General features: G+C 39.4%; 2 protein-coding genes across 5 annotated transcripts in view; one reads left to right on the forward strand and one right to left on the reverse strand.

The window, feature by feature from the left end:
* Positions 1-15,569, reverse strand: part of gatad2b (GATA zinc finger domain containing 2B) — a 30,071-nt gene extending 14,502 nt beyond the window's left edge. Inside the window, exon 1 of the mRNA XM_029166181.3 lies at positions 15,405-15,569. The gene's annotated coding sequence lies outside the window, so the exon portion shown is untranslated. The remainder of the gene's footprint in view (positions 1-15,404) is intronic.
* A 3,675-nt stretch (positions 15,570-19,244) lies between these two features.
* On the forward strand, positions 19,245-26,583 carry gnrhr1 (gonadotropin releasing hormone receptor 1). 4 transcript variants are annotated; one of them, XM_041072842.2, is made up of 5 exons: positions 19,380-19,718; positions 21,503-22,043; positions 22,433-22,634; positions 24,654-24,825; positions 24,903-25,067. In XM_041072842.2, exons 2-5 carry the CDS (start codon positions 21,504-21,506, stop codon positions 24,916-24,918), a joined length of 930 nt encoding a protein of 309 aa, XP_040928776.1. In that variant the 5' UTR covers positions 19,380-19,718; position 21,503; the 3' UTR covers positions 24,919-25,067. The 4 variants fall into 4 exon arrangements, with proteins under 4 accessions (XP_055368835.1, XP_040928776.1, XP_029022015.1 ...); XM_029166183.3 differs by having other exon boundaries at positions 19,381-19,718; positions 21,503-21,555; positions 21,904-22,043; positions 24,654-26,583; XM_055512860.1 differs by lacking the exon at positions 19,380-19,718 and adding an exon at positions 19,245-19,373 and having other exon boundaries at positions 24,654-26,583.
* Positions 26,584-26,615: the final 32 nt, after the last annotated feature.

Below are 26,615 nucleotides of genomic sequence, written 5' to 3' on the forward strand. Positions count from 1 at the left end.
GTTGAAAATTAGATCTCTCTCTCTCTCTCTCTTAATAAATTACCAATGGATAGATTTATTTAGTCTTATACCACCAAGTCGCATCACTTAGAACCACAGGTTGAGGTGAAGAAATAGCAGCAATTTACACATACCTATGTATCAGTTACTCTCAGATGTAAACACTGTTATAATCCTTTTCACACAAATGTTGACAACCATTTCAACACTGCTTTGTAGACAGCGTATGAATGAACCCACTCATACCCTCGATGTTGGGGTTGAAATTGAGCGTTTAAAAGAAGAACAGCCATCTTAAGACAACTCATGAATAGGTAACTTGAAAAGACCATTCATAATACAATTGAAAAAATGGAACTTCTGATAGAATTACATAGTTTTGTCTTGAACAGCAGAAAATTAAACCAACCGATCTTCTCATAGCCTCAGACAACAGCCTAGTTCCTATACTTGTCTTCTTAGTGCTGCATTCAACACCATTGATCAGAACATCCTTATACAGAAATAGGAACATGGCATCTGGATTGAAAGCTACACCACTGGAATTGTTTGAATGTTATTAATGAACAATTTCCAGTGTGTTGTTATTAATGACATAAAACATAGCGTTGGAGTTCTGTTTCTGTGCTCACAACAATACATTTTAGCCTATATAAATATATATGTCTCTTTTTTTAATATTATTAGAAAACAAACTTTCATTGCCATGAAGATGACAGTAAATTTATCTGTGAAAGCATAAAAAACTAATCAATTAGGTAAACTCTGAAAAAAATAAATCTTGGATGCCTCTTTAACTTCTGGTAAATAGAGATCACAATTAAAAAATAAATAAATAATACTAAAATAATTATATATATATATTTTTTTATTATTTATGTTTTTTTTTTGTTTTTTTTGGACCTGTGAGGACCCTTGGCATCATCTTTGACCAATTTACCTACTTAACCTTCAATTTATTAATATAAATGTCTAGGCTCTCTGCTGGGAAAAAACTGCAACTTCCTACTCATAGGTTGTTCCAATTGTACTTTAAAAGATTTCCAAGTTACTTAAAAATACTGCATGCAGATTTCGGACTGGAAATATGAAGAAAGATCATATTTCGGCTCCCCTTAAAATCTAGGATAGAAATAAAAATTCTGCTCCTTATATACAAAGCCTTCTATATACAATATAAAAAGTCTTATTGTGGTTTATGGAATTTATAAATACTTCACTGTTCTATTGGTACCATGGGATTCAGAGCTGAATGTTGTGTGCAGTTACTTGCCCAAACAAACTGCCTGTGTTCTGTTGCTGCCTGTTTTCTTTTTTGTCAACTGTTCTTTTCTCTCTACTCCATCTCCTCATACCAACCAGTTGACACCTTGAGCATCGTAACTTTTAAATTAAAATGTATTGATCGACTTTTGAGGTTTGTAACAAGGCTCTATACAACTAACAATAAATAAAATTGAATCTTGTCTTTTGTATTATTTATGTATATTACTTCCCAAATTAATTTATCCATCAATTAAAAAAAATGAATCTTAACATTTCTTGCCCTTTTTTGCCATTTTCCGTCAGCCTAACGCCTCTCATTCCCTTGTCTGATGTTCTGTACTGTATCTTTGTCTGATAGAAGTAACTGGAACTAGTGGTGTCATAACAGATGGCACATCATGCGTGGTCTGGCAGCATGCAAATAGGTGCTTTCATTTCTAGCACTGCAATACTGGCAACACCTGGGCCGATAATGAACTTGGCAAAAATTGTCCTGTACAATGGCTTGTCAGTGACTTAATTATGACAGAGCAGAGACAGAGGATTAATTGACTGGTTATCTCTTCAACAGCTTCCTATTAGCATTGTTTCTGCTGGTGGTGTTTTATCGTTTTCCCTCATCTAGTGTATCGTGCTGCTCTAATCTCGTCATTCTGCCCTTCTCCAACGTCTCTGTTCCTCCTTTCATCTAAAGCACCTCTTTAACACAGGGAGGCATCTTAATGACTGTACAATACAGCCCTCCCCACCACTTCTTCTCTAATTAATTTGTGACGCAGTGGCAGAGCTCACTCGTCGCCTCCATTTGCTGAGAAAAAACACAAGAAGCTACCGCAACCCTTTTCTCTGCCAAGCCTCCACCTTTAATGAGCCACAGAGGAGAGAATGGTACGGGTTGGCCAATCACAACAGGCCGTGTGCTTGCGCGTCAGTAACTGGCACCCCACACCCTCCACCTCCCCCTGGTCACCATTGCAGACTGCCTTTACATAATGTAATGACTGTTTCAGTCAGCTGCTTCACAAGTCACACACTCCAACCCCCTCCTCCCATAATCCATCCTACTGCCACTCACCCTGCCCACCTCACCTCATCCCTCTCCTCTACCTTGGGTATTCTGCCAGGTCAATGCAATAACGTTAAAAAACAAACAAACATGGTGGACAGAGAAAAGCTGAAAAATTGTCCGAGGAAGACAAATGTCTCTACAACTAAGAAACTTCATTTCAGACAGATACCCATCATCATCATCATCATCAATACATTGCTTCTGATGGTAACAAAGCGTACAGCATACAGATGATGTCCAGAGATTCCCGTAAAGCATAGCGTTTCAACACAAGGCAGGAATTTGTAACCCACCTCTCCTGCTCCAGCTGTACTGTACCACAAAGGAAAACCTTCCTGCTCCTCTTCTACCCTCCCCCAATGCCCCCTTCTCTTCCACTGTAAAAATAAATACATGCTTACTTTAAGGGGCCCCTAAATGCAGCCTGAGCTAAGAGCTTCGTTTGTTCATAATATACCGGCCACTCCGTAGCAGAAATAAAGTCTGTAGGTATTTGTGCGCTAGTGCGTATGTATGCGTTTGTGTGCGTGGGTAATTAAGGACTGACAAAGCCAAGATACACAGAGAAATGAAGGAATTTTTTTTCTCATCTGCTACGGTCACATAAGTCTTTGTGCGTGTGTGTGTATAGAGCTAGAAAAGAGGCAAAGATGGCAGCTCTCTCCTGACATAATGCCAACTCTTAATTCTCTCCTCCCATCCCCCATCACACAGAAACACCATGCTCTTTATGCACAGAGCTGTCGATCAGATCACTGCTGTTCAAATGTCTTTCTTATAGTATTTCTCTATTAAACTGCCTGATTTCTAGAAACGTGTTTTGTGCATGAAGATAATGCTAAATTAAAATTAGACATGTGTCCACACCCAGTATCAGAGCTCTGCATAGTTTGTCTATCATTGGCAGAGAGGAACTAACAGGAAAAGTTTGGACTTTGGCTTTGTTAAAGAACAATAATGTAACAGTAATTGGGGGAGCGGAGTGTGTGTGGTGAGATCTTTTGTTTAGACAAAAAAATGAAGAGCAGAGAGAATCGTCCAGTCCTGGTCTGTTTTGCTCGGTTGTGTGTGGCTCAACAGCAATGCCAAATTGGCCCATTGCCAGGTGATTGAGTGTAATGGTAATAAGGCTATTTGCAACTGCACTGTGGAATCTGCTGCTCATTTCATGCATGAGCTACATCAAGACAATTTATTTGGCTGATGCAATCCCACTCCTCCCTGTAAAGCCTTCTGTCTCCCAGTCACCTCCACACATTCTCCTCTTGAACTCACACACACACGCACGCGCACACGCACATTTCAACTTGATTCATCACTGAATATCCAGCTTGTCGTCAAGGTGCAGGCTACATCCACATAAGAGAGGTGGCCCAAATCTATTATTTTTGGACTCAGAACACAGAAACAAAATATGATTTGATTCAGTGAAGTTAGAAAAAGCCACATCACATTTTCCCCCTTTTCAGATGTGGGATGATCACAACTTTAGGGCAGATTCACAACTAATCAGGGGGGCTTTGCACCAGACTGTGGTCTAGCAAATATAAACATTGAATATTACAATAATTATAGGGCATAATGGAGAAATTATGAAGTTTGACATTTGCTGATAATTTATGAAAAGATACAATACCGGCAAAAGTCAAGGCCCCTTCCCTCAATATATTAAATTCTGTGTCAGTACTCATCAGTAATGACTGGAGTAGGATCCCATTTTCACCCACATCACTTGGACATGCATGCCACGTGTCTTCATGCATGCAATTTTATTATAGCTTGCTCTTTGTCCCATCACATAATTGATTGTAAAATGCTAAACAGCTCAAGACTTGCTTAATAAAAACAGCAACAACTTGAATAAATGTATACATTTTTGTGCCAAATCTTACATTTATTTAAATTTTATATTTATATACACAGCCTGTGTAGGTATAATGTACACACCCGCGCTGTATGGCCTATATACAAACTGGTGCCTATAAGAAACGAAAGATGTACAGCAAATACCAAAACCACACTTTTGTCCAGCTAATGTTAAACAATCATTGACTACACTGAACTTCGACATAACTGTAAAAACCGACAACTAAGACATGAGAAGGGTGATACTGAGGTGAGCCTGGTTTGAGTGTAAATGGGGGACGTTTAGTCTGGACTAAGATCACTTCTGGATTACTTCACTTATTCAGTGCGCTCACTTCCTGTTAGCTTGTCGCATTCGTTAACATGTTTAGTCTTGTGTTGTACATAGCGTCCCTTCCCATTGAAACCAACAGGGCAACTGTCACTTTATATACCTGAAAGCATCGACCCTCACTGTCAGCAAAGAAGAGTTTGCAAGGATACAGGTGCTGCCACAATGTAACCTCGGAGTTGGCTTACAGGGACCAAGCATGGGAATTCAAAACCACTTATGAATTCAGTATAGGTCAGGTCATCATAAACTTGTAGCACAGCCTAATTCTTCAATGCTCCACCTTAGCTGTGACCTTGCATGTACTACTTCATACAGTAGTGCTTGAACACACCATTAGACTGGAATGTGAAATAATGCTGAGCAATATTCAATAGCGAGCATCTTCAATTTTATGTCAGAAAACTCCCTATTTTCCTTAAACAACATAAAATAATCCATACTGGTGTCTTTTGGAGGAAAAATTTATCAAACAATTTATTTGTTTCTTAGTTAGTTCAGACTAATCCTTACAAATTGAGGACCAGCATACAACCAGTAAAATTAAGAACTCACTCATACTGGTACGCACCAATTGCAATTCACATTTATGTAGTAAACTTCATATGTCATCAACATTTTCACACCGTAAGAGCTACCGTGTGGTGGAAACTCAGTCTACGATCATACCATCAGTCATCAGCTACCAGAGGCAGCAACCATCTGGTTTCTTTAGCCAGTGCTATGAAACTGTCACTGTGCCAACAGGAGGCGGTGGCTCAGCCCGATGGACCAACTGACACACTGGAGCAGCTTTTTGCTTTTTAGTGCACACGCACGCACGCACGCAGGCACGCACGCACGCACGCACGCAGGCACGCACGCAGGCACGCACGCAGGCACGCACGCACGCACGCACAAAATGAAAAGGATGTTGTTGACAGGACTGCTGAGAATATGAACACCATTTGCATATGGCTACTTTCTGACACTAATGAGGCCAATCAGAAGGGAGTCCATAGCAACAGAGTTGCAATTGGTTGTGTGGAGCAGCTCAGGAGTTAATGGTTGTGGGATGCAGACTCAGAGCCAATAGCAACTGAGAAGAGGATGCTGATGGTGTTTTGTTGTTGGTTGCAGCAATCAGTGTGTTGACTCCGTGCAAGAGTCCCTTCCAGCAGGAGCACAGTGTGATAATCACACACCTCCCCCTTGCTGTCTGTGAATACACAGCACTAAGGTAAAACACACACGCACACACCTTCCACCTAGTCCTCAGACAACGCTGCTCTTTATTAAACTAGACAACAGCTCATTGTGGGCGTTGCTATGACAACCAGTCGTCTATTTTTAAGCCGCGCCACTAATCAATTCCTGTTCTGCTGTCGCCTGAGGGGTGGGGGTGGGCATGCGCGTGTGAGGATGCTGTAGAGTACTGATGAGAGGGGAGGGGTGGCAGGGGGCGGGGGGGTTATGGGATGAGGAGGGGTACAGTTTGAGACAAAGAGCAGAGCAAGGGAAGTGAAAGTAAAAAACAATGTAGAAGATTCATCGCGCACGCACACTAAACAGTTTTTCGTCTGCGTACAGCGTGAACAGAAGAGTGGATTGTGTTACAATGGTAGGTGCATAGATAAAAAAGATACACAAAAAATACAAAATCCTTGCACCGGTTTTTACCATGTTGTTTTGGTGGACAATGACCTAAGGGGTGTTCCACAAAATCAAGATAAAGGATTAAGATGGAATTTTCCACATATCTTGGTTTGGATTAATTCTTGATTTGGTTACACAAAAGCAGTTTAATCTGCTGTGATTAAACACTTATCCCGGATTAATTTACCCCAGACTCAATTCATTTTCATTCACTCTGTATTCTAGAAACTAAGTTGCTATGGAGATTTAGTCTCTGAAGTTATCCTGGTTCAAAGCAGGTAAACATCAGCAAAAGTTAGTTCTAGTGACTTATCATGTAGTTTATCTGCCTGTTTATTTTTTCTTTCTCCTGTCAGTAGCCTTAAATTGGACAGCATAGTAGATGAAGAGAAGTTAATACGAAGATAAGCAATCAGGTGCGAAAAAGTTTCCAGAATAAGCCAGGCCCTTTGGCACACCCCCATGCCAGGTATTTGCTACAAGCCGTAATTACAATACAATATATCAGACATAAACATTTGTTAAAAGGATAGGTTGCGCTTAGAATCTCAGTGAATTCCAGGAACTGTGATAATTCTACTTGACATTGGACCGCTGCCAGGTTCTTGGTCTTGGTTTGTTCTTACAGGGGGACACATTAAAAAGATAGATACATTGATATAAAGTGATCCAATGATCATATTATAGATTTGGTAGAATAAATAACTTGCAGTATAGAAAACAACAAACATACTGTGGATTTAAAAGAAAATGGATATAAGGTAGACTGTGGGAGCCAATAAACTTGTAAAAGGCATTTATAGCAGAGGCAACAACTGTTTAGTGCAAATGTTCAGTAACTGTGCATTTTTAATATAACAATTTCTCTAAAACACTTCTTATTATCCATTTCTGGTTTACTCACGCATTCAATAGATTTTGCTATTGTGTGCCAATTTTGTGTGGTTGTGGTCACTTCTTGAATTTAAGGAAAGGAAATATTGGTGGATGTGTGCATAAATTATTATGCACTTCTTGAATTTAAGGAAAGGAAATATTGGTGGATGTGTGCATAAATTATTATGTATTTTGTGTGTGAGACTATGATGGCAAAGATTAATGGTGTATGTCGAATTGCATAGTTTTAGGTCTTCTTTGTCTTAAACTGATTTTAATTTTTAAAAAGTTATGTCACCTGATCTTTTTAGGCGTAAACAGAAAAAGTGTTTGGTTCTGGATGGTTAGATGTCAGAGAGGTTGATTATGTGGTATCATAAAATCATAATTTTCAGTAGAATGACCTGGTTGAGGTTCTTAGTAGGACCAACAAAGTATTACTTTAGTTTCTAAACTGGGATTTGAAATTCAGATGGCGTTCATCTATTTACTTGCTGCAAAATCTGACTCAAACAAGAGCCAGGAATGAAAGTTGATGGCATTGGTTTAATTTCATTTTATCAATCTCCACACCATCAATACACAAAGGAAATATACTGTATGTTTATACCAAACCACAGCTTGCATTATCAATAAATACATTTTAAAATACAGCAGAATAACAAACAAAATAAATCTGTGCAATTTCATCCTTATTCAACAGCAACAGGCAATAATTCAACCACAAATCAAAAAATTGACAATGATATTCCATGTGTTAAACAGATATATTTAAGTGTTCTCTTTCCCTCTCCCTATTGAAAAAACTGAACCTGTGTTTATTTTGTTTCTTCTTGATTATTAGTCTAATCTTCATTGTAACATAACAGAGGTGCATGGGCCACATTTGTCTTGTGTGACTTACAAAAAGAATAAAAAGACCGGGGCATAATTTTCTTCTTCTCGTTTTTTTTTAATGTATTTATTTTTGCCTAGGGAACAGAGTGCAGACAAAATGCACTGAGCCAGTCTGAGCCGGTTTGAAACCTCAGGGTATGGAATTATCTCTTAATATGTAGCCGTTAGTGGTCAAGACATCACACAGTAAGAGAGTAAGAGCGAGAGTGAGAGAGAAACAGGGTGGGAGGTGAGGAGGAGAAGGAACAGCTCTGGTGTTTTCAGAGCAGAACGAGGAAAATCTCTTCCCTTAGGAGCTGGCACTTGGACAAGAAAAGACGGAGAGCAGAACTTCAGACCACAGGGTGGGGCATTCACTGTTTCACAAGCCTAGCAAAAGAAAAATAAGAGGGAAAAAAAGCTGCAGGAACATGAGACATTTAGTCAAAGCAAGGTAGACATCTTAAAATGAGGCTGAATGTGGCAGCCAGCAGGAGTATCAACACTAACAAATATGCCACACACATTTGAGACAACTTAAAGACATGCATATGCATGCATACACACAATGGTAAACACTTGGACAGTTCTGACAGTGATATTAGTTATTAAAGCTAATCCCTGACAGGCATCATCACTGAATTATACAGGACCAGAGCATGGCTCACATGCTTCTCACATTATTTTGCATTCTGGGTATTTTAAAAGGCTAAAGCATTGTTGGATGCTGCTGTTGGGATATACATTATGTGAAGCAGATGTTAGAGAGATTACATTTAAGGACACACTGGTTCATATGACACTTACTACTTCAATTATACACAAACACAGTCTTAATAAAGGAATTTGAATTCACTTCATTCCCTTCTATATTTAATTTGTCAGATCAGTGTAAAACGAGGATTTTGCAGGGAGCTATGGGAGCATTTATGGAATTGAAAGCACTATGTTATGCTTCATTTGTCTGTGTTTGAAAAAGTTAGTAGCAGTTAATAACAAGTAGTTAGTATACTCAATACTGAATTCAGTTCAGAGTGACCTGATAGGTGGTAATGCAGGGTGATAAGCAGTTGTGACTAGCCATTTGATACAACTGTGAAAGCCACAGAAGTTAAATATCCAGTGTTAAACATGAAGGCCAGAATCAGAAAAAGAGGCAGGAATGATGTTTCTGCAGTTTCGTACAGTCAGTTTAATTGTGTGTCCTGTACCAATAATCACATGTAAAAGCATGCCCCCGTTTCTTGGGTCACTTTGAAGATGAAAAAAAAAAAAAAAAAAATAAAAAAAATATATAAAAATATATATATAATATATATATATATATATATATATATATATATATATATATATATATATATATATATATATATACATAAGATATTGCAAAGTTTGGTTAAGCATACAAAAGCCTGATGTTCAAATGTTCTGTAATTTGACCAGGGCATTAGAAACCTCATTTCAAAAGGTAGGCCATGTACACAAATAACAGAGTTTTAAAATTTTTATACAAAAGCACATTGCACAAAAGCAAAAAAGCTTATTACATGCAGTGATGCTATGTTTTTTCTTTCTAAAGAAAGCAATGTTTTACTGTGAATTCCTTTACCTCAGACAGTTTCCATTTCAACAAGCAACATTTTTTCAGTCTGCAAAACTCCAAAACTCTGCAGGTCACAGAAAAAAACAAAAGCATCCAAAACAGAAATTGACCTGAGAACCCTCCAATCAGCCATCTATTTTCAGCCACTTATCTGAGGTCAGGTCATGGGGCCAGCACTCTAAGCAAAGAACTCCTGGCTTCTCTCTACCTGAATACTTACTCTAGATCTGAGGGGGGGCTCCAAAGGTGTTTCCAGGCCAGTGAGAGAGCTCCTCATCCTATCCCTAAGAGTGAACCCCACTGCTATGTTAGGTAAACTGGTTGCATTTGTGATCCTATCTTTTGGGACTTGACCCTACATAGTAAAAGCACAAAACTGGCTCTCTCTTGGGAGAGAGCAGAACCTCTAGTAACATGATTTACCATAATGTCCGTATTACAGTTGGGAAAAACAGAGAGATTTGAAATTTTTATATCAGAAGCTTTCTGTTAATCTGTCCTCAAATGTCTTAAATTATCGGTCTACTTCATTACCTTAATATGTTGGTGCTGTATGCACACAGGTGTGTATACCATTTAGTTACAGTACATTTTTCCACCATCCCCTGAAATCCTGTTAAGAAATAATGATAAAATGATAAAACAAGATCAAATTTGCCACCTCACCAGTCAGTGAATCTCTACAGGCAACCAAAATATTTGATGGAAAACAAAGGTCAATGTTTGATTAAGAATCAGTACTGATTACTGTACTGCAATGGTTTTGATATTGTCCTTCACAAGTGGTTATGTATACTGTATTTGTGCAATACAAAGATAACTGATTGACAAAAAGACATCTTACAATAGAATGCTGTTCATAACAACTGTGACTTTAACAGTTACCTAAAAAAACGTTTTTTAACTTAAGGTATTATTTTTATTTAAAACTACACATATAGTATCCCACGTTGAGATAAACCAACTGAGGATTATCATTTAGCCACTTGTAGTACAAGTTCTACTTCCAGCTGAACTACAGGTACAAGATACAAATAGAATCATGTACATGTCATATCATCTAGTGGACATATGCAGTCACTAAACACTAGGCTAATAAGTTACGATATATGTTGTAAAGGAGAACAGTGAAGCAAAGTACATGCACACTAATTTTGAAGTGTTTTGAAGTTTTACTCAACAATCAGCTATAGTCTCTTTGCTAACAATTAGGGTGAGAAGATAAGAAAGTGTTAAATCTCACATACAAGTTTGAAACAGCAGCTGCGGTGAGCATTTATTTAAAAGTCGTGTACACTAGTTTCGCTCGTCTTTTGCTTTTTTGAGAGTTCCTAATTGTGGAACGGTGGCAGAACATTTAGCTACCAAGGTCTAACTGATCTGCCACAATTGCTCTTCATGTGACTAACTTTGTCTCTTTCTCCGGTAGTTGTGCTTCTGTCTCTCACTCTGTCCTCATCTACAGGTCAAACCCAGAGCTGAGAGTCTCCTGTGCTCAGTTACTGCTCCAACCATGTTCCTTCCTCTCTTCTCTATAACTATACCCCAACCAGACGAAGCAGATGGTTGCCCACATTGCGGCTAGTTCTGCTGGCGGTACACATATACAGTATATTTAAATTAAAATGTATTGATTGGCTTTTCAATTTAAAAAAAGGTGAGATTAAGGTTTTTGGTTGTGTATGATCATAACCCCTATCTTTTAACGCATCTTGAGTTGACTTTTGATCTGAAGGGGTGCCATATAATGAAAAAGCGAAATCAAGTACAATGTCAATATTCCAACACACAAAAATCAGCCAGGTTGAATGAAATAAGCCTATAACTGATGCCAGAGGAGCTCTACACGTTACGAAGTGAGGATCTAAACTAGACTAGTAGAACTAGTGTAGTTTTTATGACTCAACTATTAGACATTATCACCTGGAAGACTGAGAATCAACAGTTACAATAGTTTAAGTGATGATTGAAACATATTGCAAACACATGATCGATCAAAAGACCAATCCCATACTGTTTTACAATGTTGCTTACCGTGACTGTGCAGAAACTTTTGCATGCTCACAAAATAGTTTCTCTTACACACAAGAAGCAAAAAAAAAACTTTGCATATACTGTAATAAATAATAAAACCATATTATTTTCAACAAAAAGATATAGAAGGAGAACGGTTTCTTAGGGACACCACAGTAGAGGAGGAAAGAACCAGCTTTAGAACATGACCCTGAATTCTCAGTGTTCCAAACAATTTATTGTGTCAAAGGCACCTGCAAGATCCAAATGCACCATCAGAATGAAATCCCCAGTATCCCTGTGCAACAAAATATTAAAATATTTACTGTATGTAGACAAGACATAATATGGGTCAAATTAGGTCCAAGGGGGTCAAAAACACAATTTAAAAGCTTTGTTTGTACACAGTGATTTATGTCCATATCCTGGAAAGACCCAGGTTTAAATCTAATCTTATCTAAGACAGCTGAGCATACAGGGACATCAGTTGGGCCATGTGAGATGGCAGTTGAACATAATTCAGTCAATAAAGTAATGGAGAAAATATTCTCATGTTTCTATGTACGCTATAGGGTGGCAAGGGGTGGATGTGCATGGGTTAATAACAGAGTTGATGGTACTAAACAACACACAGGGTTTATGATGCTTACTGGAAACTATTTTGGAGAAACAATTAAATTTTATCAGTTGTTACTGTTGTCTGAGCCCATATATATTAAAAGAGAAACCAGAGGTTTATTCCATTATCCTTCATCTTAGTACTGTAACATTTTTGTCTAAAGTGTTCAAGATGAGTCATTTAGGCAAGGCCTCATTTCAGACCCAACACATTTATACTGAATCATGCAACAGAATGCAAAATGTCCTCACACATGAAAGTTAGGATCCATGTAGAAGTGTGATTGTGAAATAAGACCTGAGTTCTTAAAGAAGTTGCAAAATTGTTTTACTGTCAAAGTAATTTTATGTTTGTAACCAGGAATGACGTACAGTAGAGTGATACTAAGTAAAACAGGCAACTATTTAGAAAAGCGACATTCACATACACTGCCCGTCCAAGAAAAACAGTCACCACCTGGATTGAAGATCTGCTGTTGCTGCAGTTGGTTTTGTCTAGGTTGAGCGACAGAATGTGCTAAAAGAATGAGGTCAGCTGACAATCTGGATATCCTAAATGACCAGGTTTTTTCTTCCCTGATGACACGGGCATATTCCAAGATGACAATACCAAGATTCATAGAGCTCAAATTGTGAAAGTGTGGTTCAGGGAGCATGAGACATCCTTTTTACACATGGATTGGCCACCACAGAGTGCAGACCTTGACCCCATTGAGAGGCTTTTGGATGTGCTGGAGAAGGCTTTGCGCAGCAGTTAGACTCTACTACCATCAATGAAAGATCTTGATGAAAAATTAGTGCAGTGGATGTAAACAAATCTTGTGACATCGCAGAAGCTTATCGAAACAATGCCACATGAATGCATGCTGTAGTCAAAGCTAAAGACGGTCCTACAAAATATTAGTGTGTGACCTTCTTTTTTTTGGTGGTGGCTTTTTTTTTTGGCTAGGCAGTCTATTTCTATACACTTTATTCCCAGCTGAACTTGCTTTTTCCTTTTTGACAAATATCATTTAGCAACAATAAAGAATTTTGTGGTTGAATTTATAATTTACAATATAAAATAGTTACAAAATTGTTATATCACCTTAGATTAAACAGAAAAAACAGTCTATTAGCGAGTCAACTGGGTTAGCGATAGTGTTCACTGCCACTAAACTCCTTATTATTCCACATTATTAGCTGGTGGTGGTTGTTGTTACAGATCAGGGTACACATTTTTTCAATGTTTATATTTATGCTCTTTCAAATAGTTTCTAACTTTTAACATCAATTCCATCACAGTATGTGTAGATGTATAAATGCTGACTGAAGCTTTGTCAACTCAGCAACGGTACACAATTATTTTACTCATCACAACAAAAGCATTAAAGTAATAACTGTTGTTATAGAATGTATCAAAAATAAGACGAAGAAAACTTAATATAGATGATATGGCATCACATGTGGCTCGAGCAACAGATTAAGATGACATATTTTGGCAAAAAACAAGACTAATATCAAATACCATTATAAATGAACAGGTGTCCTAAACAAATATATTTTCATAAAAAATATAGTACAAAATGTGTTTTCAGTAAGGAATATATCTCATTACAGATTTATTGCATGAAAAAACATCTATATATGTATATATCTACACTGATATCTGCCGCAATCCATTACCGGTCTACGTCAAGGTTTCGTGCCCAGCCAAATGGGAAAGCGATGCTTTAATGAAGTCCCAAACCATGTTAGAAGTGGGATGAAAATGGAATGGGCGGTCTCAAAAGCAGCAGCCAGCCAAGATATGTCCATGGAATGAATTAAAGCAATGGGACCTCTTCTTTCAACCAGGACCAACTAGATAACATCTTAAATACACTGTAAGTGACATTTGTGAGTTTTCTGTAGGTCCTGTATAACACTGCCATGACAGTGTTCTGTTTTAGGCCTCTGGGCCTGTCATGATACAATAAGACGCAGGACTACCATTGAAAATACTACAGCTCATTCACACCCAAAGGCAGGGACTCATTCATACATAGCGCCACTATCACTATGTGAGTAGAGGGTTGTGTGTATCAAGGTCTGGCAACTTTTTACAAAGTGAGCACTTGAGAAAAGTGAGAAAGGTGGAGGTTTCATAGCAAGAAGTGGCAAAGCCACTGCCCGCCAAAAGTTTTATTGCCCAGTCTTTACTCATTTAAGAGTTTTAAACTGTTCCAGTTCTCTGGACTGTCTTGTAAGCTTAGTAATTGACTATTGTAACAGTACTATGATTTAAATATACGCCTTCTGACTTCACATCTTATAATTCCTCGCCCACTGAAATGAGCTGAACCAGACACTACAATCAGAGTTAGTGATAATGGTCATACATGAATCAATCTACATGCGACCCATGTAACGCTAAATCCGGAGGTGCAGTGCAGCAGCATTCACGAAATGAGTTCCTGTGTACTGCAGAATAATAGGCAGCACACATTAAATATTGATTCCCGTTTCGTCTCTAACGTCATCTAGACGTCTGCCTCCGTTAATCTGCCGCTAAGGAAACAATCAACGGCTTGGCCTGAATAAACGCCGTGCCCTTACTGTAACGTGTTGGTTATACTGTCAGGCGCAAGGCAGCCATTTAGGTGCATATGGAGTCAGTTGAGACTCTACGTAAATGGCTGATGCATTTCTTGTTTTCTTCCTAATTGCCCAGAGCCATCAGCAGCTCCGGCCTCCCCTTAGCGCGTTTCGATCCGCCACTTCTCTCAGCTTTGACTCCAATAAACCCGTTAAAACGTCTCATCCCATCCACTGCTCTTTAAACGAGCGTTAACAAGAATTTGGGGGAGCCTGGTTCTTTCTCCAGTCTGAGTTAACCCCTAGAGACTCTGAATCGCACAATGAAACGGATTGGATGCAGTCCGCACGACGTTTCCCCCACACTGTAATTCCAGCATCTCCGTTAATCGTTCGATTATTACCGATATACAAAGCGCTCGGTTGGATATAAATCTTACATATTCATATATGTATATATATATATTTGACTACGACTCCTTTAACGTTCGTACTTAGATGCGACGGCTACTGGTCGCCAACATGTCAGTCCGCATCAATAAACAGCAAAGCAAAACTGCTCTATTGTCTATCAACACATCCACCGGCACCAAACGGCACAACAACTAGCCGTGCTACCGCTACACGAATCCCGACATTGCCATTTCAACACATCTACCGCCGGAGCCAGGCCTCGCACACATCCTCGGACTCACCTGTGTCTCCTTTCGCCTCAGTGTGTACCGTCTCCGGCTTCACGGTCCGGTCCTGACGCGCTGCAGCCGATTCACCACCAGTCCCCGGCACCGGTAGGCAGCACTAAACTGCTGATTGGGCTGAGGCAGACGCTCACCATCTCTGTGCAGCCAGGCAGGCAGCTTATTGGTCAAGCACTCACTCTGCGAATCCCAGACGGCCAACTGACTGGCTGTTCGTTTTTTTCAGTAGGCCCAAACAGACAGCTGATTCGCCCTCTAGGTCTAATTTCTGATGATACTGAAATGTCTGATTGGGTGCTAGTTTCCGCGGCGGAGACAGAGAGAAAATTGATTGGATGGTGCTAGTGTTGTCGTCTACGTCTGGATGGAGAGCCATGTTGACTAACGGTGCTAAAGAAACAATGTGTTGGTTTACATTACCAAATAACTGGTTATTAGAAGCGATCTACCTGCATTATTCAACCTAAACTCGGCGCTATATTTCTTTAATGGAACATGTGGTCAAGAATCGCTACATTTTTACCGGAAATAACATGCCACTGGCATGCTAGGTGTTAAACGTGGTTCCATAAATGACAAAGACCCAAACATAGCTGTGACAGCCGTGCGGGTGGGTCGTAGTAAGAAGCAGCGTTACTCCTGTCAAACCGGCGCAGCCCAAAGCAGCCCTCACCAGGCTCCAGTCTGCTGTCTGTTCGCTGTCTATCACAATATTGTGACAAAGCCAAGTCTTCACCTTGCAGCGTCAAGATCTTCAAATGTCCCTTCACACATAGAGACAGCAGAACAATGTGATAACTCATCATCTTAAATGCATCTGTAATTAGAAACGCCTTAACCCCCATTTTATCAGCAGAGGTTTCCTGAGACGTCGATACTGTGTACGTGGCTTTAAATGTATCACGTCAACGTGGGTATTATTGGCATGTGACAGGCAGTATAAGCTTTTGCCAGAGATAACTGGACTGTTAGACATTAAATTTTTGCACAGGGTCCACTCATGTAAGCTGGTGCAATTGCTGACCTACTTTGCATATTACAATTTTAAATAATTTATAGACAACCTAATTTAGAATATTCTGACTCCATTGACAAACTCGTGTGTGCGTCTATGTTTACTGTGGGAGCGAATTCAATTTCTCCAGTTAAGGTTTCCCCACTATGCAGTAAATCCACCGTAAGACCAACAGTTAAGCTGTCAATTGCGCAGCTGTACACGCTTCAAAAGCACCGGCTACTAGCTGGAGACAATGAATGAAGTTAGATGTTGCTGGTAGCAGCTGTTCGCGTTGAGTGCAATAGAAACTGCGCCCTCTAGTTGCTGCACATTTATCAACCTGACTTACCTCGCTTTAAAAAGGTCTGTGGAGCATCTCGCCCTAAATCATTATTTTAATACAATTTCTGTGCACTGTAATATTGTAATACTCTAATTACTTGACTGAGTAGACACTGCACGTCTTTGGACTGTGGGAGGAAGCCGGAGAACCCGGAGAGAACCCACGCAAACACGGGGAGAACGTGCAAACTCTACACAGAAAGGCACCAGGGGCCTCGGTGCTACCCACCGCACCACCGTGCGACGTGCTGAGTGAATGTCTCAGGCAGTGGAGAACAGAGGATGAGATGCTGGAAGAGGGACCATGATGGGAGTACAAGCCCTTACATAGGATTTACACTGTACCACCGGAACATAACTGAAGTGGCTGAGCTCAACAGATCCTACCAATGGCTTGAAAGGGCCGGGCTGAAGTACAGCACAGAGGCACTCATCCTGGCTGAGCAGGCACTGAGCACCAGAGCCGTAGAAGCCCCGATCTACCACACCAGACAAGACCCAAGGTGTAGACTGTGCAAAGAGGCCCCTGAGACAATCCAGCACATAACTGCAGGGTGTAAGATGCTGGCAGGGAAAGCATACATGGAACACCATAACCAAGTGGCTGGCATACTATACAGGAACATCTGCGCGGAGTATGGACTGGAAACCCCACAAAGAGCAGAGGAAAGCCGTAGTGTCGCATATGGCAATACCAAGCGATGGCAACATCAGGAAAAAGGACATGAGAAACACATGAGAAATTAGAGAAATACCAAGGGCTCAGAAAAGAACTGGAGAAGGCTTGGAAGGTGAAGGCCACAGTGGTGCCTGTGGTGAGTAGAGCACTGGGGGCAGTGACCCCCAAACTGGAGGAGTGGCTACAACAGATTCCTGGAAAAACATCCGACATCTCAGTCCAGAAAAGTGCAGTCCTAGGAACAGCAAGGATACTGCGCAGAATGTCTCATCTCCACTGTTTAATTGTCAAGAGAAGTCAGAATCCACAAGTCATTGTAAGAGGAATTTATAGTTTATACTACACAGCTCTAATGCTGATTTTATAATACAGAATTGATATTTACTTGAAAAAATGTGACTCATAAAACCACATTTTTTCTATTCAGTATTTTGATTTAGATGCACTAAAATTTAAGGTAAATTTTGCTAAAATTTACTTTAGAGATATATGTTTGTATTTTCTGTCAGAATCTTAATATTTTTTGCACTTGATTTGGTGAAAAGCATATAAAGAGACATGACAGGTCCCTATAAATTCACAAAGAGGGAATTTAAGGATTGTCTTTTTGCACCAACCTCTGCAGTGGGGAAGAGAAACATAGAAATCTCACAGCACATGATGAGTTCTGGCAGCAAGACCCACATCACTTAATTAGTGCACTACAAAGTTATTCAGTTTGCTGTTTTATTAACTAAATGCTAATGTGACACTGAAGTGACACGTGTCAGTGATAAATAAATGAAATACTGTACATATTCAGAGTTTTTACCCTTATTGGAAGCCTCATTCATGTTAAGTAGGCATCAAATATTATAAATTGTAAAATCATAATTACAATACAGTGATTGCTTCATGTGATAACATATTGTTATCTTCTAGCGACATTGGTTGAGCACTAAAGCATCAAACTTTACTTTCATCATTTCTTGATTGCTTAATTTCCAATTGTACTTGACTGATAGTATTTGAACTCCTTCACTTGCCAGTGCATAAACCAACATACCTACACATTTTGTAATGCCTTTTCTGTAAATACTGTTGTTTCTGTGACTTTAGTGAGGGGCTGAAACAGGAAGTGTTGTTTTTATGGATGAAAACGTATTTTAAAAATTATATTTTTTATATTATATTTTTTGTATAGGTTTTGTTACACTAGTAATGTTAAAAACAGAAAACCTATACTTCTAATAAATGATATCTGTATGGTATAAATGTGGTAATAGAATAGAATAGAGTAGAATAGAATAGAAAACCTTTATTTGTCCCGCGACGGGGAAATTGCCATTTTGCGACAGCACGAAAAAAACAAATATAGAGAAGATAATGAAAACACAATTGTTGAAAGAAAGATAGAAACAGCGCGCAATCTCCACAGGTTATCTATAATCAGCATTATGTTAAGTTGTTGATTATCTCTGATCATTTCACTACATATTTTTTCCATTCAACTTTGCAAGTTTATCTCCTGCTTGTGGCATAAATGGCTAAAATGATATTACGAAAATCCGTTTTCATTTTAAATAAAAATAATTAAATAAAAATGGCAGATGTCAGCGTTTTTAGATCTCTGCAGGCGGATCCAGTCTATACCATGCGTCTATATATAGCTTTCGGTAAAACGATGGGGGCTTTATCATTATTATTCTTAGAGTGTATTGTGTGGTCGTTGTATACATTAGTAATGTAAGAAATAGAGGGCATGGGATGCTTTACTGAGAATTTAAATTATACTTAATATTCTCCTTTTTCGCACCAGAAACACCCTGCGCTGTCTCTCAGATCGTATTGTGACAGACGGCACGCAGTAACAGTAACAAGATTCAGTGAGAGCAAGAAGGTAAAGATTGGCAGTGCAAAGACGATGAAAACTGGATTTGACTATAAAGTCTACCAACCCATCGCAGAGGTGATGTTCTCCTCAAATCTGCACAACAACCTCAGAGCTACACTGGAAATGTTTTTTCTTGTCACAGAGGTGACTACCTACCCCTGCGACACCTCTCACGTCACCCGCCTTAATTTAACCAATCGTCAGTGATCTTCTTCGTAGAAGAGTGCGTGTGTGCAAGCGAGCGACACGCGGCAGATGGATGTAATAAAACCCCTCAGTGATCGGTTAATTGGTTAATTTGAGATAGTAAAAAGTGCATTTGGAACACAGAGGAAAGTGATGCTTCAGCACGCTGGATAGCTCCCCTTTGGAACAGGATTACTTTATCGTTTCTCTGCATCTGCCCACCAGTAGACCAAGGTAGGATTATTGTGTGTGCTCTAAATGCTGAAGTCCAGTGACATGACGGTGAAGACACGAGGGCGCGTCTCCCCTCATTGTCGAAATAACACAGTATGATGTACAATGTGTGGAACTGCACATGTGGAAATAGTGAAAAGAGAGCTGAGTCAGACGTTCACTGTAAAGAGAACAGACGACATCTTTATTTGCGATAAAATTACCCTTATCAGGGTCCCTATATCTGTGAACGAGCTTAAAGGAGCTAGTCGTATTTTTGCGTGAGGTCTTTAATGCAAAAACGCGCGTATAGGTGCAGTTTAGCGCCAGCGGGGGCGCTGAGGTTTCGCCTGTGGCATTATGTACAATCACCTCACACAGGTTTCCGATTGCTGCAGAAAATAACATACTGTACAGTAGTCGTCTACAGGACCTGGAAGTGATCAGGCATTAAAGAACATTGGAGGTAAAGTAGAGAGAGATGAATACTGAGGTCACTCCCTAAGGCCACAGGCGGGTTATGATGAAGTCCCTGTTCCTCCAATAATGGACTCTGGACACACTAAGAAGGCTTCCAAGTCATGTATATCTGTCTCATTTTGCCGTTTTATGTCGCAGTGCGATCGTTTTGCCTCCTTTTTGCCCATATTTATTTTGGTCTTTAAATGTATTTGTCTTTTGTTTTTATTCTAATTTCCCGTTTTAATTCCGTTTTTTAATGTATATGTTTTCTCTTAAGTTTTATTTTTCATATTTTTTTTCTTCTTTGTGGTTTTTGGGGTAATTTCAAATCCATTCTTTATCTCTTTGTGATTATTTTGAACATCTTAAAATATAATATATATTAATCTTAATATAAAATATAAATATTAATGTTGCATTAATGTGTGTAACATGAAAGTATACAAAAGAGGGTAAATGTGTCTTGGTTAAGACTGAAATTGAATGTGGTTTAATTCTAGTTCAACATTGTGCATTCTTCTGGCATCATTTCTGTGACACAATGCATAAAAATCATCTTCAAAGGACACATAGCTTTGTTTTTATTATAACTACCAGTTGTTAAAACGTTTCAAATGAAGCTCAGCATTATCAACGTTGGATTCTTATATTTTTTCTACTTTGATTGTAGATGAGAAGCTATGTTTCTTACTGCTTTAATATTTTTTTGTTTTTAAACAAAAGTAAAACATACAAGCTAATATTTAAAACAGAAAAACCTTTAACTCCCTTAGCTCAGGAGACTGCATGCCCATCCTTGATTCTAGCAACCAAAGGAAGGGTAAATTAAAACTGAACTTAAAATCTTGAAAACACAAACAAATTCAAATTGTTTTAGCTTTGGATGACGATCCATCGAAATGACAATGAATTCATTTTGATTGTTGTTGACTATACTGTATGTCAACCCTGTGTTTAAGCTTAAGCTTTGGGTAGGAAAGTATCCTACAGTATGTTTTATTAGTAGCAGAAGTAAACAAAACAATTCGTACAGCACTGTAACTGTTTTTATCACTCATGATAGACAGTTGTTGTTACTCTGGAACCAGTTTCCTTTATAACCTCTAAATGAATCACTTTCTATGAATCGCCACTTGGCAAATTGCCATTCAAGGACTTCGGGGAAGTCTTGGATTGGCTGATGTTTTTACAAAATAACGTAAGCTTCATCTGCAAACAGATTAAACATACACAACCTGCCTACTGTAGTTACATCTGATTTACCTACTTAATGTCATAACAGTGACATATCCATTTGCACTCAACAGTATTAGAAAGATAATGTTTGTTTCTGTGTTTCACAGGATGAGTGGAAACCTGTCTGTTTGGGTGTCTACATCTGCTAAACCTTTACACAGTACGTACGTTTTCTACACACACAACGTGTCTGCTTCAGGATCGCCTCCACCCTGGGAGGCTCCATCGTTCACTGTGGCTGCCCGATGCAGGGTTGCAGCCACCCTGGTGCTATTCGTCTTTGCTGCCATTAGTAACCTGTCTGTCCTAATCAGCGTTTGCTGGGGGCGTGGCTATCGCCTAGCAGCTCACTTGCGCCCACTTATCGCCAGCTTGGCATCCGCTGATCTAATGATGACCTTTGTGGTGATGCCACTGGATGCCATCTGGAACATTACAGTGCAGTGGTATGCTGGCAGTTTCATGTGTAAGCTGTTGTGTTTTCTCAAGCTCTTTGCCATGCACGCAGCCGTGTTCATATTAGTGGTGGTGAGTCTGGACCGCTACCGGGCCATCCTGCAACCTCTGGATTCTCTTGATGCTGGCCTCAGGAACAAACGCATGGTGCTAGCGGCCTGGATACTGAGTCTGCTACTGGCTGCACCACAGGTAGCGTAAGATCTAGGTTTTCACTGGGCCCTGAGGTTCACCCTATGGTCTTCAGCACCTTTTAGTTTGGCAAGTGTACCATGTTTTTGGCTCACTTCTATTTCTCTTGATTCTACAGTGCTCAGTTTACCCTCATTGCCGTTTAAATCTTACAACAATTAATTGTCCTAATGTTATTCTGTAATTTCAATTTTCAATGAAAATAGTACATAGTATATAAAGTACATAGTACATAAGATGAAGCTGAAGATCCTCCTACATTGTGTGTGTTTTAATGCAGTTTGTTTGATATGCACAAATCAGAAATTTGTCCCATAAAAACAAACTGTGTATTTTTGTGGCTGCATGAAATTCATTGTGCCTTCATTGTTCACTCTCTCCATTCTCAGCTATTCATCTTTCGGGCCATCAAAGCTGATGGAGCGGACTTCACTCAATGTGTTACTCATGGAAGTTTCCCACATCGCTGGCAGGAGACAGCATACAACATGTTTCAATTTGTGACACTGTATGTCTTCCCCCTGCTTGTTATGATTTTCTGCTACACGCGCATCCTCACCAAGATCAATGGGCAGATGCAAAAGAGCAAAGGTGTGTGATCTTGAACAGACAGAAGATAATTTTTTAACCTTTTCCATCCTTTTTATTTAGCAATGATAATTGATGTGTTGAAAACACAGTTCTACCAGTACAAATAAGAAAAAAAGTTTAATGTTGTCACCGAGAGGTTCAGGATTAGCATCATAAATTTGTCAAAGACTATTGTAGTAATTTATTTATACAATGTCTGTTTATTTGTGTGTAATTGGACTTGTGTTTTCAGATGTTTCAGATTTTGCCAAGGGAGACACTATGTGGTCACTATTATTGGCTGGTTGCCACTCAGTGATCATGCAATCTTAGCTGGTTTCCTTCTTCATCTTTATTCTTAGGGTTAGAATCATCGTTTCATAGCTGCAAGTTAATGGATTGACTGTTTGTTGTGCTACACTGATGACGGTGTATCACACTTAAGGATAGACTTGATCCCACAGTGGGGCGATTCAATTGTTAAAAACAGCTACAAAATAGTGAGGTAGAAAAGTGTTAGAATAGAAACTGCAAAATGTTTGTGTAATAATAAAAACATTTAAACAAATTACAATTTTTACAATACTTCAAAATACCTACTTATGGCATAGTGATTTGTCAGACTTATAAGTGTTTTATTTTTGTTTTATTTCATGTTACAACATGTGTAATATCAGTACAGTACTGTAATACATGGACATTGAGAGGTCCAACAACATACAAGTGACATAGCAGCGTGTCTTCAAAGACCAAACCAGCTGTTCACTCAACAGATGAAGTAATGTGTATTTAATCAGATTCCTCTCCCTCAGTGTGGGCCAACTCTCACTAAATGCTGCCTTCAGGTGAAGAGCAGGTTGATCACACAAAAACAAACACAAAATGGTGTTATGTCTAGGCCGTAACCTAGTTTCAGTTCCAGTTAAACTACAACTCAGCAGGTGGATTTTATAGAGAGAAGGCTGCATGCAACCTTCCCTCCCTGGTCAGTTATCTGTTGTTGTTTATTTTACCCATAAGAAATATTAAAACAGATTTGATAGTGAAATAATAAATACATGTAAAATACAGTTCTAAGAAAAATGATGTTGCTTGCTTCACCAAAGTCCTTAAAATGCTTAAAGTGCAGAAATAATGGCGACTGAATGCAGCTAATATAGAGGCTGTCAGGGAATCAGCAAGGAAAAGGACCCAAATGCACAGCACTGTGTTTGGTGTGATTTAATGTAATCTTTGGCCAGACAGACAAAGGTCAGTACACAGGTTAGCAAGATCAAGGCAACACTACAGACAGGGAACAGGCAATGGCAGTTAGTCTCCAAGCAAGGTTAAAGCACATACATGTAGGCAGAATCCAAATCAGTACCAACAGGGAGCAGGCAAGACAAGGTCAAAAACACAATCCAAAACTGGTACACAACTGGACTTGACATCAACAGATGTGTCAGTGAAGTGGTCAGACAATCTGGCAAGGAGTGTGGTGGATGCTGGGGCTTAAATACCAAGGCTGATTACTGATGAGCTGCAGGTGGTGAATCACATGACTGAACCAAAAAACGCAAGACACTACACAGACAGGAACTGGTCAAAGTAAAACAGGAGAAACTAGGGCAGACCGAGATTAAACAGGAAGTTGTCAAAATAAAACCAGAAAAGAACATGAATACAGAACATGACACTGAAACCACGACAGAGGCTATTATGCCCCATCAGCCAGGCTGATTCAGAAAGTCTAGGCATGTCCTCCCTATATCTAATCCTGTTTTGAGGGAACAGGTCGACACTACAAGCAGAACTACGGCAACTCTTTGGGATGTAGGACAGCTCCTGTTCCCGTTCTTCTGTATGTGTGGCAGGAGGATTAAATCAGGAAGCTGATCTCTCAACGCATATCATAAGTTTTAGGTTGTCAAGAAAAACAAACAACAAACTGTATTATTGAGTATACTGTACTGTATTGCATTAGTCTAAGTGCATGTAATAAAGTCACCATGGCTATATACTGAATTATACTTTCCTGCTCATGCTGTGCTCCTGCAGATGGTGAGCACTGCTTGAGGCGCAGTGGAACAGACATCATACCCAAAGCCCGGATGAAGACCCTAAAGATGACCATTGTGATTGTTAGCTCCTTTGTCATTTGCTGGACGCCTTACTACCTCCTGGGGATTTGGTACTGGTTCCAACCATCCATTATCAAGCACACACCAGAGTATGTGCACCATATACTCTTTGTCTTTGGCAATCTGAACACGTGCTGTGATCCAGTTATCTATGGCTTCTACACAGCATCTTTCCGGGCTGATGTTGCTGATGTGGTCGTGTGCTGTCGTGGTCGCCAAACCCACAATGCCTTACGCTACTCTGTCGACCATCCCTCTGGTCACAGTCCTGGAGCTTCTGGGGAGATGGAGTCTGATCTGAGTTCAAACCAGCATAACCACAAAAACTGCTAATGTATGTGTGTTTTCTGTCAGGTCATCTGAACTTAGATAAAAAAGTTCTCTATCCTAAATGACTATATATACCTTGCATGTAGGTCCACAATCTCTCATATGATCCATGGAAGAAGACGTGTTACAATTCAGCTCTATAGCATCAATCAGGTGGTATCACTTCAAATAAATACACCTGTATAGGAAGATTCATGAAAGCAATCGCTATGGCACCATCGTAGTTTGGTCTACTTGATGAACAAAAACAACCCAGTTTGGTTTAGACACAAAAACTTCAAAATAATCATAGAGTTTTTATAGGGATACAGGGCCTCCATTATCATGATGATCTCATGATGTCAAGAAAAAAAAACACGATGCCACACATAAATATGTTACTGTTGGTTGGCTGCAAAGAAATTGCAATCAGTCAACAGTAACATATAGATAAACCTCTACATGGATCACGTGACATGCATAGGCCCAGTAGCATTTTTCCTACAGTATGCACTGCATTTTTTGCAAGGTGAGCAGCTATAAGGGATGAAAGCATTAGTTAGAAAGCAGCGTAGTGGTTAGCACTGCTGCCTCACCAGCTCCTGCATGGGTTTGCTCTGGGTCCTCCCACAGTCCAAGACATGCAGTTAAGTTGATTGGAGATTGAGAATTTCCCCTAAGTGAGACAGTGTGTGGACCTGGACTGACAGCAGGTACAGGATGTGCCCTAGCTATTGCATGAATTACATTCCCTGCAACTGATAGACACCGATAGACAATCAGTAGACATGTTTACCAACAGTAAGAAGTTGTGAGACGTTTCAGTAATCCATCTCACCGAACTGTGTCAATCTTCACCAGCATTAAGAGATATGCCTCTGATACGCATGCTCACATGCAATGCTCTAGTGTACGTTGTTTTACATGTAGAGAGATGAGGAACATTCTATGATCTGCGCACAAAAATTCACAATATAAATGTCTGTTGTATTTCTCTTGAGCTTAATGTATAGGGTTTTAGACAATGCTTGGTGCAGTACTCACCTTACCTGGGTGACCATGTAGTAGGAACAGAGTTAGAGCTGTTGCCCACTACTCATAGGATCAGTAGTTTGATTCCTGGCTCCATTGTGTTAACGTAACCCCTGTGTGTGAATGTGTTAGCTTGTGTGACCTAATGGGTGAATGTGGCGATGTGTCAAAGCGCTTTGAAATTAAAAGCACTATAAAGTGTTTTGAATTTAAGTGTCTGCATTAAGGCTACTTCTAACAGAAGGGCACAAATGCTGACTATAAAATTAGTACTGTATGTGCCTGCATGATTCTGAGAAATTCCATAAACAGTACAGTACCTATATACAAATATCTATTATACTGTAAATATCTAGAGAGTTAGAGAGTACTAACTCAGTAGTACCACTAGTACAGTAGTACCAATGTTTTCCCAATATTAAGATTGTCTATGTGCAAGGATGCATTATATAAAGTGTCAATCAGTGTCATGTATACTTAATAAAAGTGTACTGAATATAATAATCCTTAGCAGTTGTAAAGCTTTTACATGACTTTT

This window comes from Betta splendens, chromosome 11 (genome assembly GCF_900634795.4).
Source record: "Betta splendens chromosome 11, fBetSpl5.4, whole genome shotgun sequence".
Taxonomy (NCBI): Eukaryota; Metazoa; Chordata; class Actinopteri; order Anabantiformes; family Osphronemidae; genus Betta; species Betta splendens.